The sequence below is a fragment of the Cherax quadricarinatus genome, chromosome 48 (genome assembly GCF_038502225.1).
Source record: "Cherax quadricarinatus isolate ZL_2023a chromosome 48, ASM3850222v1, whole genome shotgun sequence".
In the NCBI taxonomy this organism is placed as follows: Eukaryota; Metazoa; Arthropoda; class Malacostraca; order Decapoda; family Parastacidae; genus Cherax; species Cherax quadricarinatus.
In genome coordinates, this window is record NC_091339.1 from 1077000 (window position 1) to 1093726 (window position 16727).

The 16727-nt window shown below is 36.9% G+C and overlaps 1 protein-coding gene across 4 annotated transcripts in view; it reads right to left on the bottom strand.

Annotated features, from left to right (window-relative positions):
* Nucleotides 1-16033, bottom strand: part of Nadsyn (NAD synthetase) — a 110041-nt gene extending 94008 nt beyond the window's left edge. For 3 of the 4 annotated variants that reach the window (XM_070094809.1, XM_070094808.1, XM_070094806.1), the window contains exons 1-4: nt 15897-16033; nt 10083-10278; nt 8187-8357; nt 6503-6587 (exon numbers count right to left, since the gene is read on the bottom strand). In XM_070094809.1, coding sequence (XP_069950910.1) covers nt 6503-6587; nt 8187-8357; nt 10083-10228 — 402 coding nt within the window. In that variant the 5' untranslated portion in view covers nt 10229-10278; nt 15897-16033. Of the gene's footprint in view, nt 1-6502; nt 6588-8186; nt 8358-10082; nt 10290-15896 lie in introns of all 4 variants that reach the window. The other variant, XM_070094807.1, reaches the window with a different exon arrangement.
* Nucleotides 16034-16727: the final 694 nt, after the last annotated feature.

The window sequence follows — 16727 nt, forward strand, 5'->3', positions numbered from 1 at the left end:
GACGACCTGTCGGAGTGTGAGGAGAGTAATATTTTGTGAAGGGATTCAGGGAAACTGGTTAGCCAGACTTGACTCCTGGAAGTCGGAAGTACAATGCCTGCACTTTAAAGGAGGGTTTTGGGATATTGGCTGTTTGGAGTGACATCTGAACTGTCGTATCTGAGTGCCTCTGCAAAGACAGTAATTATGTACAAATGATGGTGAAAGTGTTGAATGATGAAGACCTACTTAGACTAGTGGATGGTTCCACTATGACCCCGCCTACTCCTGCTTCACCTCACCTGACTACAGTATATAAGCCACGTCTATGGCCCTATGCTTTACATTCTACAAGACTGATGGACTGAACACATCAACTCTAGGCTGAGGGACTGATTACCTCAAACTCCTCCTCTCCTTATACCTTTCTGCTTTGTATTGGACTGATGAAGCCACCGTGTGGTGAAATGTGTCCTGAATAAAGATTCCCATGTGTTGCATAAGTGTCTCAATCTTCAACTTGTCTTTTTTTTTTTTAAACCATTCATCACACATTGATAACTATAACAGAACACACAACTATAATACGAGACACAGACCACTCTTCGATATCTCTCGTGGTCACCTCTCCCTATGCAAAAATGCTATGCATATAAAAGGCCCGAAGATCTGGAATTCATTGCCAGAACACACTAAAGGACCCCTGTCTGCAAATCAGTTTAAGGCCCTAATAAGAAATCACCTCATCACCCAAAATTAACCAGACAAACCGTACCTAATCACTTCCAGTTTCTCAAAAGCTACTCATATTGTGCTGATGAATGCTCAACTACTTACTACTTCAAAATTAGGATGTCTGTTTTTCATTGTTTTAAATAGTATGTACTAGATTGTAATACAGTACATCATAATGATAACTGTTCCATTGTAATACAAAATTTTATTGTTTTAAATAGTACTAAACTGTAATAGATCATATTGTAAATTGTTTTAAATTGTCACATTGTAATACTGTAATCTTTATCAATTAATTCAATAGTGTAACAAGTCTCTACTCGACTTATTAAAACCATGTTGCATTACCTGATAGAATATACAATTCTCCTGTACTCACGGTAACTCATCTAATGACCATATGAGCTATGTATAATTGCCTTCCTAATCTTAACCCTTACAGGGTTTCCAACGTACTAGTACGGCTTACGCACCAGGGTTATTGACGTACTAGTACGCCTAAATTCTAGCGCCTTCAAATCTAGTGAGAGAAAGCTGGTAGGCCTACATATGAAAGAATGGGTCTATGTGGTCAGTGTGCACAGTATAAAAAAAATCCTGCAGCACACAGTGCACAATGAGAAAAAAAAAACTCGGACCATGTTTTTGGTTTAAAACAGTGACTTTGCAGTGTATTTTCGTATGGTATTTATGGTTGTATTTTAGTTTTCCTGGTCTCATTTTATAGAATGGAAGACATATTACAGAAATTGAGATGATTTTGATTGGTTTCATAATGAAAAGTACTGTACCTTAAAATTGAGCTCAAAGTTCAAAGGTACACAAACAATGCCAAGCGTCCAATACACGTCAACTGGCGAGTCTAATATTCTTTCACAAGTGTGCTGATATTATTTATACCATTTCTACACTAATTCAGTAAATCATCTACAATAGTAAATCTTCTATTTTTTGTGAGAATAAAAATTCAAAGTGGAAAGCAAAAGAGATGTAAGAAGGGCCTGAGGATGTGACTAATGAACAGAGAAAATGTTATTTTAGTGCCAGGAATGTCTGTCTTGTTTATTCTGGACCCTATTTGGAAATTGGCATCATCTGAAATTTGTGTGAAATTGGTAAAATTGCCAATTTCTGACCACTTTATTGGATAGGTGAAATCGGTAAATGTCATTGCATTGTCTAAGGTTGCATGACAATCATGGTTACTCAGCTTAAACTCCCAGAAGTGGGATAAGCACAGCAGTGATGGGTAACCCTCAGAAATAGTTGATTGTAGGGGCTGCTGAGGATGTAGGCTGGGTGAGAGGCTGCCTATATGATTGTTGAGATGATTTCCTTTTGTTTATACAATCCTTTTAATTTTTTTATTATTATTATTTTATTATCATCACACTGGCCGATTCCCACCAAGGCAGGGTGGCCCAAAAAAGAAAAACTTTCACCATCATTCACTCCATCACTGTCTTGCCAGAAGGGTGCTTTACACTACAGTTTTTAAACTGCAACATTTACACCCCTCCTTCAGAGTGCAGGCACTGTACTTCCCATCTCCAGGACTCAAGTCCGGCCTGCCGGTTTCCCTGAGCCCCTTCATAAATGTTACTTTGCTCACACTCCAACAGCACGTCAAGTATTAAAAACCATTTGTCTCCATTCACTCCTACCAAACACGCTCACGCATGCCTGCTGGAAGTCCAAGCCCCTCGCCCACAAAACCTCCTTTACCCCCTCCCTCCAACCTTTCCTAGGCCGACCCCTACCCCGCCTTCCTTCCACTACAGACTGATACACTCTTGAAGTCATTCTGTTTCGCTCCATTCTCTCTACATGTCTGAACCACCTCAACAACCCTTCCTCAGCCCTCTGGACAACAGTTTTGGTAATCCCGCACCTCCTCCTAACTTCCAAACTACGAATTCTCTGCATTATATTCACACCACACATTGCCCTCAGACATGACATCTCCACTGCCTCCAGCCTTCTCCTCGCTGCAACATTCATCACCCATGCTTCACACCCATATAAGAGCGTTGGTAAAACTATACTCTCATACATTCCCCTCTTTGCCTCCATCAATTCTATGATTCACTTCATCTTTCATAGACCCATCTGCTGACACGTCCACTCCCAAATATCTGAATACATTCACCTCCTCCATACTCTCTCCCTCCAATCTGATATCCAATCTTTCATCACCTAATCTTTTTGTTATCCTCATAACCTTACTCTTTCCTGTATTCACCTTTAATTTTCTTCTTTTGCACACCCTACCAAATTCATCCACCAATCTCTGCAATTTCTCTTCAGAATCTCCCAAGAGCACAGTGTCATCAGCAAAGAGCAACTGTGACAACTCCCACTTTGTGTGTGATTCTTTATCTTTTAACTCCACGCCTCTTGCCAAGACCCTCGCATTTACTTCTCTTACAACCCCATCTATAAATATATTAAACAACCACGGTGACATCACACATCCTTGTCTAAGGCCTACTTTTACTGGGAAATAATTTCCCTCTTTCCTACATACTCTAACTTGAGCCTCACTATCCTCGTAAAAACTCTTCACTGCTTTCAGTAACCTACCTCCTACACCATACACCTGCAACATCTGCTACATTGCCCCCCTATCCACCCTGTCATATGCCTTTTCCAAATCCATAAATGCCACAAAGACCTCTTTAGCCTTATCTAAATACTGTTCACTTATATGTTTCACTGTAAACACCTGGTCCACACACCCCCTACCTTTCCTAAAGCCTCCTTGTTCATCTGCTATCCTATTCTCCATCTTACTCTTAATTCTTTCAATAATAACTCTACCATACACTTTACCAGGTATACTCAACAGACTTATCCCCCTATGATTTTTGCACTCTCTTTTATCCCCTTTGCCTTTATACAAGGGAACTATGCATGCTCTCTGCCAATCCCTAGGTACCTTACCCTCTTCCATACATTTATTAAATAATTGCACCAACCACTCCAAAACTATATCCCCACCTGCTTTTAACATTTCTATCTTTATCCCATCAATCCCGGCTGCCTTACCCCCTTTCATTTTACCTACTGCCTCACGAACTTCCTCCACACTCACAACTGGCTCTTCCTCACTCCTGCAAGATGTTATTCCTCCTTGCCCTATACACGAAATCACAGCTTCCCTATCTTCATCAACATTTAACAATTCCTCAAAATATTCCCTCCATCTTCCCAATACCTCTAACTCTGCATTTAATAACTCTCCTCTCCTATTTTTAACTGACAAATCCATTTGTTCTCTAGGCTTCCTTAACTTGTTAATCTCACTCCAAAACTTTTTCTTATTTTCAACAAAATTTGTTGATAACATCTCACCCACTCTCTCATTTGCTCTCTTTTTACATTGCTTCACCACTCTCTTAACCTCTCTCTTTTTCTCCATATACTCTTCCCTCCTTGCATCACTTCTACTTTGTAAAAACTTCTCATATGCTAACTTTTTCTCCCTTACTACTCTCTTTACATCATCATTCCACCAATCGCTCCTCTTCCCTCCCGCACCCACTTTCCTGTAACCACAAACTTCTGCTGAACACTCTAACACTACATTTTTAAACCTACCCCATACCTCTTCGACCCCATTGCCTATGCTCTCATTTGCCCATCTATCCTCCAATAGCTGTTTATATCTTACCCTAACTGCCTCCTCTTTTAGTTTATAAACCTTCACCTCTCTCTTCCTTGATGCTTCTATTCTCCTTGTATCCCATCTACCTTTTACTCTCAGTGTAGCTACAACTAGAAAGTGATCTGATATATCTGTGGCCCCTCTATAAACATGTACATCCTCAAGTCTACTCAACAGTCTTTTATCTACCAATACATAATCCAACAAACTACTGTCATTTCACCCTACATCATATCTTGTATACTTATTTATCCTCTTTTTCTTAAAATATGTATTACCTATAACTAAACCCCTTTCTATACAAAGTTCAATCAAAGGGCTCCCATTATCATTTACACCTGGCACCCCAAACTTACCTACCACACCCTCTCTAAAAGTTTCTCCTACTTTAGCATTCAGGTCCCCTACCACAATTACTCTCTTCACTTGGTTCAAAGGCTCCTATACATTCACTTAACATCTCCCAAAATCTCTCTCTCTCCTCTGCATTCCTCTCTTCTCCAGGTGCATACATGCTTATTATGACCCACTTCTCGCATCCAACCTTTACTTTAATCCACATAATTCTTGAATTTACACATTCATATTCTCTTTTCTCCTTCCATAACTGATCATTCAACATTACTGCTACCCCTTCCTTTGCTCTAACTCTCTCAGATACTCCAGATTTAATCCCATTTATTTCCCCCCACTGAAACTCCCCTACCCCCTTCAGCTTTGTTTCGCTTAGGGCCAGGACATCCAACTTCTTTTACAAAGAAAACTACCTGGAAATTGAGCTCAAACTAGCAGAAATGTTCGATTTTTACCAAAGTTCAAAAGTAAACAAATCATGCTATGCGTCCAATACACGTCAACTGGTGAGTCTAATATTCTTTCACAAGTGCGTTGATAATATTTATACCATTTCTACACCAATGCAGTAGTCTGCATAACAGTAAATCTTCCATTTTTTGTGAGAATAAAAATTCAAAGTGGAAAGCAAAAGAATGTAAGAGGGGCATGGGGACATGACTAATGAACAGAGGAAATGTTATTTTAGTGCCAGGAATGTCTTTCTTGTTTATTCTGGACCCTATTCGGAAATTGGCATCTTTTGAAATTTGTGTGAAATTGGTAAAATTGCTAAATTCTGACCACTGTATTGGATAGTTGAAATCGGTAAATGGGTGGTTCCTTGTACTCATTAGATAGAAAAAATGTAGTTCTAGCGAAATATTTATGATTTTTTCGACAAGTACACTGGAATTGGCCAAAAATAGGGCTCAAAGTGGGCAAAATCGCCGATGCATAAACATCGTCGAGACCACTAACTTCGCGAGAGTATAATTCTGTTTTCCATCAAATTTCATACTTTTGGTGTCATTATGATCAGGAAAAGATTCTCTCTCATTTCGTAAGAAAATTTTTTTTTTTCGGAAAAACTTTCGACCCTGAAAACAAGTTTAGGAGAGGGCCTCTCGACCCTGAAAGGGTTAAGTTAATCTTTAAGTTTGCCCAAAATGCTCTGCATACAAAGGGGCTTTTGGCATGTACACCCAATTATATTCCTCTGTACAACCATGTAATTTGTCAAAATAAACATCTTAATCTTAACCAGATATGATTGGTCATAGTTTATGGCATCCCAATACAGCCTCTCCTCAGTGACATAACCTAACTGTTGCACATTTGTCTTACTTATCAGCTTTATGTGAACTCTCTGCGAACATAGTGGTTAAGCTCATGAAGAAAAATACTATGGTCAAACTATCAAACTCTGAAGGAGAAAATGAAAAGACTAATAGAAAACACTTTTCTTTCAAGTGCTTCATAAACTAATACTATTGGGAGAACACAGGCAACAAGTGTAAGGAAATATAACCAACATCTCCATCTGTCCCAGGATCAAACCCAGGTACTTCAGCTGTGTGCCAAAAGTGCTGTCACAAGCCACCTTTATCAATATGGTAGCACTACTACCTGTAATACCGGACATGGCACTAGACAAAAAGATGACAAAAAAATACAATCACAAATGCAGATATATGCAACAGCTGCAATATACAGTATATATTTTAAGTTTTGAATTTTGTTAAATTATTATGAAAAAGAAGATAAAATCAAACACTGAATTCTCACCTTGTGCCAGGCAGTAAACCATCTGGTCTCCCGGTAGTTGCCATCATCACACAGAATTAACTTTGGACGGATGAGAAGAATTTTCCTGAGTGCATAAAATTTTCTATTATAATTTTTTTTTTTAACAAACTGGCCATATCCCACCGAGGTAGGGTGACCTAAAAAGAAAAACAAAAGTTTTTCTTTCTAAATTTTGTAGTTTGTACAGGCGAAGGGGTTACTAGCACCTTGCTCCCAGCATTTTAGTTGCCTCTTATGATAGGCATGGTTTATGGAGGAAGAAATAAATCTAGTTGTTCCTAGAAAAAATCTATTATAATTGTGGATATTTAAACTATCATATTCAATAAATATCACTTGTTGCAAGGTAAATGATGCATTAGAAGTAAAAAACTAAATTTACTACATTACTTCTTTCCCACTAAGGTAAGGCAACCCAAAGAAGGAAACTCATTCAGCATCACTCATCCAATACTGATCTTGCCAGAAAGGCATGAGTATTACAATTAAAGGGATACACTGAATCATATCCTACCCATCCTTCAGAGTGCAAGCACTGTACCTCTCACTTCCAGAATTTAAGTGTAGCTAACTGATTTTCCCTGAATCCCTTCATGAATGTTACCTTGATCACAGTCCAATAACACATCAAATCCCAAAAACCACTGTTTCTACTCTGCTTGGACATAACAAATGCCTACTCAATCTCCTATCACTTAAAACCTCCTTCACTTTTTCCTTCTACACTTCCAGGGTCATCAAAACCTCCTTTCATTCACCCTGGATTTACATACCCTCTTGGTTAACCAATCATGCTCCATCCTTTCTAAATGATCAAATTATCTTTAGCAAACCCCACATGGTCTTCTAATTTTTACACTCTTTATTCTCTGCATAATATTCACACCACATATTGATCTCACACATGACATCTTCACTGCCTCCAGCCTCTTCATTGCAACATTTGAAGACCATGTCTAACACCTACACAAGTGTTGCCGCTACTATACAATACAATGGTACAGTTCCCTTTGACGATATATTTATGAAAAATATCCACAGACATCTCAACATTCAACTTATCTTTTTTCCCCCTCATCTATTCTATTATTCATCCCATCTTTCTTACACCGATTTATTAATACTCTCACCACTAATAGTCGGTTTACAAATTTTTTTAAGTTTTTGCTTTGGAGAGAAAAATAGGCAAGTGATATTTATTTTTTTTTTTTTTTAATCAAACCAGCCATATCTCACTGAGGCAGTGTAACCTAAAAAAGAAAAATGAAAGTTTCTCTTTTTAAATTTAGTAATACATACAGGAGAAGGGGTTTCTTGCCTTTGCTCTCGGCATTTTAGTCTCCTCTTATGACACACATGGCTTATGGAGGAAGAATTCTGTTCCACTTCCCCATGGAGATTTAGTATTTATTTATCATCTATTAATATTAAATAAATATTTACTAAAGCTCCATTGCGAAGTGGAACAGAATTATTCCTCTGTAAGCCATGCGTGTCGTAAGAGGTTACTAAAATGCCGGGAGCAAGGGGCTAGTAACCCCTTCTTCTGTATATGTACATTACTAAATGTAAAAATAGAAACTTTCATTTTTCCTTCCAGGCCACCCCGCCTCGGTGGAATATGGCCAGTGTGTTGAAAGAAAGATTTACTAAAGACCCTTACCTGTTTAGGAACACTAATCTACAATTGTAAGTGACATTTTTGTGCATAACTGGAAGGCCTACATCAATTATAATGTCTGTACATGATGGATGGCGGAGCAGCTCTGCCACCACCTCCCACGAGTGAAGCAATGTATCACTCTCATAGTAGTGATCTGCACAACTGTATCCTCTGAAAATGAGTGAAAATAGTATAAAATTTTTAGTACAGCAGCCATGGTTCTTAAATTTATATACTGCATAAAGTGAGGGACACCTGTACACTCAACCATCTTTGTAGAATACAGATAGGAAGTCCAGTATATTACAGTTTTCCCTACAAATTTATGGGGGGGGGGTTACATTCCTCGAGGCAAATAAATACAAATAATACCGCAAATAATATAAAGTGATGTCTGTATAACAATTTTTTTCAGAACTGGGTTTCTTCTGCATTTGAGACAATAATACAGTGGACCCCCGCATAACGATCACCTCTGAATGCGACCAATTATGTAAGTGTATTTATGTAAGTGTGTTTGTACGTGTATGTTTGGGGGTCTGAAATGGACTAATCTACTTCACAATATTCCTTATGGGAACAAATTCGGTCAGTACTGGCACCTGAACATACTTCTGAAGTGAAAAAATATCGTTAACCGGGGGTCCACTGTATATCTTTATAATAATACGTAATAATAATAATAATAATAATAATAATAATAATAATAATAACAATAGTTTATTAACCCTTAAACTGTCCAACCAGATCTACATTCACATGCGTAGTGCTCCAAAAGTAGATCTACGTTTTTTTACATATTTTCAAATATAACAAAAAAAAATGTAGATCAAAGTTTTTTACACATTTTCAAAAGTAAAAAACAAAAGAAGATCTACGTTTGGACAGTTTAAGGGTTAAGACATGATACATAATTGTACAAGGAATTATAGTAGTTGGGTGTACATGCCAAAAGCCCCTTGCATGCAGAGCATTATGGGCAGGCTTAAAGTTAACTTAAGATTAACTAAGCTATAATAGATTAAATGGTAAAAATTACAGTAAACAATACTTGAACGACCAGCATAGCAAGATTTGGGAGTGGGAAAGCCAATACTGTACACCAGAAAACCATTCAAATAATCAAATCTATTCATGGGTTCTCCTTCAATAAGAATGTTGGATAATCAAACCCAGTATATAGGGAAGCCCATGAATTAGTGGAGATGACTCATCTGTACAGATATTCACACAGTATATGAGATAAGAATATAATACACTTTTCCCTTAATCTTCACCATTGTTTATAAGTCTGACATAGGATAATAGCTCTTGGCTTGTAAATTCAACTGTTTAAAGAAAGAGTATTACGGTATTTTTATATTCATGGGGAAAGTACAATATGTACTAAACTTGTGGGACATAAAGACAGGTATACTGTATTTATATATTTTCTAATATGATTATAACAGCAAAACAAAGACTTTACTCATATAAAATATAGATACCAACACTATACAGCATGTTGATAAATTAGACACATGTGCAACTCTTGGGTATCTTTAGGAATTCTTCGCTTGCCTAATTCTTGGGCACGACCTACTTCCACATTGAACAAATGTGACACTACCTATGACTGCTGCACCTCTCATGCCATATGGTTTATAAGCTGCTTCTCCGCTCATATGCCGTATTCTACTCAAGATTGATGGACTGAACACATCGACTCAAGGTTGAGGGACTGATTACTTCATTCTCCTCCTGTTCTTCAAGTTTCTCCTATGTATGGACTGATGAAGCCACTGTGTGGCAAAACGTTTCCTCAATAAAGATACCCAAGAGTTGCACATGTGTCTAATTTATCAACATGTCGGTTCTCTGAACCATTCTTCTACAAACTATACAGCATAAACTTACGGTATCTCAAGCTCAGGACCACTCCTGTATGTGGCTCCAGCAGCCTTAGCCTGCTGTATGGAATCAATGATACGGTCCAGGTTACCTTGAAAGTCCATGGCCCACTGGTTCAGGCAGCAGGTTGCTACGATAACTTTCCGCCCCATTCCGTCTTTTAATAGGGAGGAGCTTTATGTTCAGTGATGTGTGTTATTACCTATGGAATAACTGCATGCTTTAATTGCCAGCATATAAAATATGATACAGCAATACTTCAAAAGGAAACTACACAAATTCCTGTATGATGTAAGTTTATTTAGGTACAGGTACACATAAATACACTTACCCAAATTATCATATATGTACGTATAGTACATGTAACATATGTATAAATTACCTAGGATAACTCCCCACAAAAAAGTCAGACTAAGTGACTTATTTCAGGGAAGATGTGATGGAAAAGTTGACCACTGGGCCACAAGCAGCAATAGTATGCCCGATCAGTGCTTCCTGGGAGTTTACATTTACGATATTCTATAGTAACAATTAATTTGTTTTTTCTGCATATAGACATTCTCATTTCTCTTATATTTGTTACAGTATTTGTAGACTTTAAAGCTCTTGTTGCAATTACGTATTTTCTTTTAAAAAACTGGATGCCGAGCTCAGCTCAAGTTTAGTTTAATTGCATTTCGTTCTTTATTTAGTTAACCCTTCACTGTCGCAACCCCAAATCCTGAGGTGTCTCCTGGTATCGCAAAATTTCCGAAAAAAATTATTTTTTCTTATGAAATAATAGAGAATCGTTTCCCGATTGTAATGACACCAAAAGAATGAAATCTGATGGAAAACTGACGGAATTATGCTCTCGTGAAGTTAGTGACCTCGGCAATATTTACAAATCGGTGATTTCGCTCACTTTGAGCCCTATTTTCGGCTAATTCCATTGTTCCAGTCGACCAAACTCATAGCTATTTCTTTAGAGCTCTATTTTTTCTATCGATTGAGTACAAGAAACTGCCCATTTACCAATTTCAACTACCCAATAACATGGTTAGAAATTTGCAATTTGGCCAATTTCATGCATATTAAAAAATATGCCACTTTCAAAATAGGGTCCAGAATGAATAATGCAGACATTACTGGCTCTAAAATAACATTTTCTTTGTTCATCAGTCACGTCTCCAGGCCCTTCTGATTTATTGTTATACAGACTACGGCATTATTGTAATAATTGTATAAATAATGTCAACCCATTCATGACTGCATATTAGAATGGCTACATGGACATTTATTGGAAAATGACATCATTTGTTTACGTTTGAAAATAGACCACAAAGTCGGCATTTTAATTAAAAAAAACGGTCAGAGTTTTTTTTTTCTCATTATGCACTGCGTGCTGCAGGATTTTTTTATATGGTGCACACTGACCACACAGACCCATTCCCTCACATGTGGGCCTACCAGCTTTCTCCTGCTTGATTTGAAGCCGCTAGAATTTATGAGTATATGTATATACGTCAAAAACGGTGGCTCATAAGACGTGTGTATATGACCAAAACAGTCAAAGGGTTAAGTCACATATAGTAAATATATGGAGGTAATTATACTGAAATACATAATAAAACAAAAGAAAATTGTACATAAACTTTAATTACAAACTGTATAATTATATTATTGTCACATGAAAGTGCTAAACCCATGGCAATCATAGCCATTATTATTTAGGTAAATTGTTTTAAAAAAGGTCATGAACCTTTGCAATAGTCATAATAGATACACTAGATCCTCAACTTAGGACATTAACATGTTCCTGAAAATCCATCCTAATTTGAAAGTTGATTACCCAGAGCATATGTTCCAACAAGAAACAATGGAAAATGGATTAATGTATTCCAAGCTCTAATTTTCCTTATCTAATATCATGTAACTCACACATTGTATACTACACCTGAAGGGGTTTCAGGGGTCAACGCCCCCGTAGCCCAGTCCGTGATCAGGCCTTGTGGTGGATCGGGGCCTGATCAACCAGGCTGTTAATGTTGGCCACACATAACCCGACATATGCTCCACTGCCTGGCTGTCAGGCACTGACTTTAGGTTCCTGTCTAGCATCTTCTTGAAAACAGCCAGAGGTCTATTGGTAATCCCCCTTATGTATGCTGGGAGGCAATTGAACAGCTCAACACTTATTGTGTTGTCTCTTAGTGTACTCATGGTGCTCCTCCTTTTCATTGTTGGATCTAGCATCTCCTGCTGAGTCTTTTGCTTTTGCAGGGAATGATCTTCCTGTGCAGATTTGGCACTTGTCCCTAGGATTTTCCAAGTGAATACAGCCTCTCCTCACTTAACGACGGAGTTCCGTTCCTAAGACCACGTTGGTAAACGAATTCATCGCTAAGTGTGGAGCATACTATAATGGCAGTGGATTTGTGTCAACCATCTTTAATACTGTTTTACTGTCATATTTGCACCATTTATAACATTTCTGGTATATTTATAAATGTTTATACTGTAGTGTACTGTATATTGTAATAAACAGAATAGAGGAAATCAGCTCTAATATACATTATTTAGGTATGCATGCTGGTCAGAAACACCGTCGTAAGTCCGAGTCGCCGGTAAACGAGTATGTCGCTAAGTGAGGAGAGGCTGTATTATCATGGATCTTTCTCGCCTGTGTTCCCAGGAGTACAAATCAAGGGACTTCAACCGTTCCCAAAGAAATAAAAATTTGAATCCAAATTTGAAAAGCCCAGAGGATGGACAGTATGTCACGCAAAACCTTAGTACAGTGGACCCCCGGTTAACGAACTTTTTTCATTCCAATAGTATGTTCAGGTGCCAGTACTGACCGAATTTTTTCCCATAAGGAATATTGTGAAGTAGATTAGTCCATTTCAGACCCCCAAACATACACGTACAAACGCACTTACATAAATACACTTACATAATTGGTCGCATTTGGAGGTGATCGTTCAGCGGGGGTCCACTGTATATAGAGTTTTAGCAACTACATAGTGTGATTTATTTTAAGAGTCTATACATGGTATTAACAGGATATCCTTCCCACTACTCTTGCACCTCCATTCTTGATAAACAGCTGTTTCCAAAGATAAATCCTCAAAAAATTAAACCAAAATGCAAAGCCGAGAGAGAACAAAACATCAGGAGACTATCATTCAGCAACCATCCATAACACTGCCTTCCAGCAGACACATCCTCAGTGCTTCTGCCATCCGAAGTGGTCCCCAGTGTCAAAAGTGCAAGTTACAAGTGCAAGTCACTTGTTTGTGAGGAATTTATTAGTTCTAAAATGCAACTGCTGGAAGTGTGAAACAGAGTCACTCAGAGCACTGAAAATCAAGATTCTACTGTTTACAAAAGTAATATTTCATGATCACTTAATCTATGACATCCCTACAATTCCTCAAAAAAGGTTGAAGATGATTTTTGTTTACATTATTACATTTGCTTGGAAAATCATTACCAGAGTTACTGGAAAAGAATTCTACAAAGGTAGAATTCTTTCTTTGTTTCTACATAGGTAGAATTCTATGTAGAATTCTTTTCCAGTAACTCTGGTAATGATTTTCCAAGCAAATGTAGGATGAACCCTCCAACCCTTCTTGTACTGACTGACCCACATGGATTTAGCAGTTCACGAGTAATATAAATCACAGAACGGGTGGAGGTTTGAACCTGCCATGGATTCCAACCCCACCCATTCCATGATTTGTTTACAACTGTGTTATTATGATTTCACGAGTCACAAGTAATACATTATTATTAGCCTATCCTAGGTTAAGTCTTCATTAAATGCATCTTTACTATAAACTGTATGTATAATCATTATATGTATTTTACACAGGCATAACACGAGGCACAAAACACTTTTTGACATCCCTCGTGTCTGTCTCACACTATGTAAAAATATAATGCACGAAAAGGGCCCGAAGATCTGGAAATCTTTGCCCAAACCAGCAAAAAATGCCCCCTGCCCACAAATCAGTTTATTACTATACTTAAAAGTCATCTCATCACTCAATAGTAACCATTAATACACTATGCTAATCTCTAACCAAATTTGAAGCAATTCTCCTATATATTTTATTATCCCTTATCTATTAAAACATTATTACAAACTTAAAAATGTATGTTTTGTATCATACATTGTACTATCTCATATTAATAATTGAGTAAAATATTGAATATTTGAAGTTTATCTAGACTTAAGTAGTCTTAAGTATTAGGTTAAGTCTGCCTGAAATGCCTCGTAGCTTGATCGCTAGCGCACTCAGCTCACACACTGAGGTCTGGAGTTCGAATCTCCTCCGGTACGGCTGGAAAACATTAGGGACATGTTTCCATAAGACACCTGCCGTCTATATTCACCCATCAGTAAAATGGGTACCTAGATGTTAGTCGACTGGTGTGGGTCGCATCCTGGGGCAAAACTGACCTAATTTGCCCGAAATACTCTGCATAACAAGCGGCTTTCTATATAGTACTATGACACTGATGTCAGCTAGGACTGTATACCTTGTACATTTACTTGCAGTAAATAAAGATATTATTACTGTATTATTATTATTATACTGGCTTTCTTTGTTCCAATCAAATTATGAAATGTAAACTCACATTGTAACCTTTGCAAAGAAATAAACTTTTGTTTTGTTTGTTTGTATAATGAAATTAAAAATACAACTTCTATGTACAATAATGTAATTACATGCATCTTTTTACATAGCTTACTTAATAAAAAATCTAAATTCCACTTTAGTTAAACTATATATCAACAAACGTGACTGCCACAGCAGTATTCAAGATAGTATTAAATTCAAGATAGTATTAAATATTCAAGATAGTATTAAATATTCAAGATAGTATTAAATATTCAAGATAGTATTAAATTCATTTAATCACAAGTACACATAAGTACAATTTATCATACATAGAGTAAATTACATAGGATAACCCAAAGAAAAAAAATCAGACGAAGTGACTATTTCCAATAGGGTCGCTGTTATTCCTAATATTCTTATATAAACATCCAGAGTTCATTTGAGCCTTAAGACTCCATGATCAGTATAGCATTATTCTGTTCTTCTACTAAAAATACTATACAAAAGATTTTTATGAAATAACTGTTGCTATTTCTTGTACACATGGAGGACACACATATTAATATACAGCTAATTAGCATAAATGGCTTGTTATACAATACAGGTAAAAATGTAAGTCACACTGACTTTTAGGGTTATATTAGGGTATCCTACAGTACCCTAGGGTATCCTACAGTACCCTAGGGTATCCTACAGTACCACAGAGTATTCTAGGGTAAGTTTATTTAGGTAAAAATAAACATTTGCACAATTATAATGCATAATAACATGTAAATTACTTAGGATAACCCAAAAAAAGTCAAGTGGCTTATTTCCTTTAGTGTTTGTATTCTAGGGTATCTGACCTTTTTTTTTTTTTTTTTTTTTGGTTATTCTACATAATTTACACATCTATAATAATTTTACTTATGTGTACCTGTGCCTAAATAATTATATACCTACTATCCTAGGGTGTCCACACCGTCTGCCCTCAAAAACCACCACCAAATATGTAAATGGCACAGGAAACCCAAATTTAAACTTGCCTATTAATTTAAATATGCAAAACTTTATTTAATGAGGTAGCGTGAAGCCATCACCATGTTTTATAGTAACAATAACTGGCCTTCAGGTACTGTCTTAAAAAAAAATCTCGATAATTACAGAAAAATAAAACTTGAGGAATACTTTAAGTGTAGCACTTAAAGAAAAAGTATATAAGAAGTCTCACCCAGAGTGAAGGTCAGTGTTGTGATGTCTAGACACCCAAAAAACTGATTATACAAAATAAATAGGTGTATGATGGACTTTGAACAGACCAACACTGGTTGCTAGGGTCTCAAGGTCGTTGCTAGGGACTCTCACACACATTATTCACTCAAAGTCAAGGTCTTTATTTCAAAATTACTGTACGTATAAATAAGTTTATTCAAATATACACAAACACAGTTACATAGATTATCATACATAGTATATGTGTAGAGAACCTGGGATAACACAGAAATGTTAGTGATTTATTTCCATAAGTATATTCAGGTACAATTATGCACTCTTTGAATGATTACAATTTTCTTACATAAGAGTATAAGTGTAAATTACCCAGGATAATCCAATATTGTCTTAAGTGACAAAATTAGGCATGTATTCACCTATATGTGGTTGCTAGGGTCGAGTCACGGCTCCTGGAAAATCGTGGTTATGCACAATGGTAATAAGTAGCTTTGATTTTTTGAGGGGAGTTATCCTAGGTAATTTACACTATGTATGATAATTGTACTTATGTGTATCTGTGACTAAATAAACTTACTGAAATCAGGCTTGATTCCAGGAATTGGAGCATTGATCCAATTCCTTAGATCAAGAGCCCTTCACCAACATCAAGGAACCTTCTTTAAGTGGTGGTTTCATATAATAAATTAGGTTTTCACTTTTTTTAAATTATCTTAAGGCCTAAGATAACCCAAGATGATAATGTGCCTTATTTCCACAAGAAATAATTTATTGTTAACTCTTATTTACGCCCACTTCTCTATCATTATCATTAACATTATCTATGGGCAAT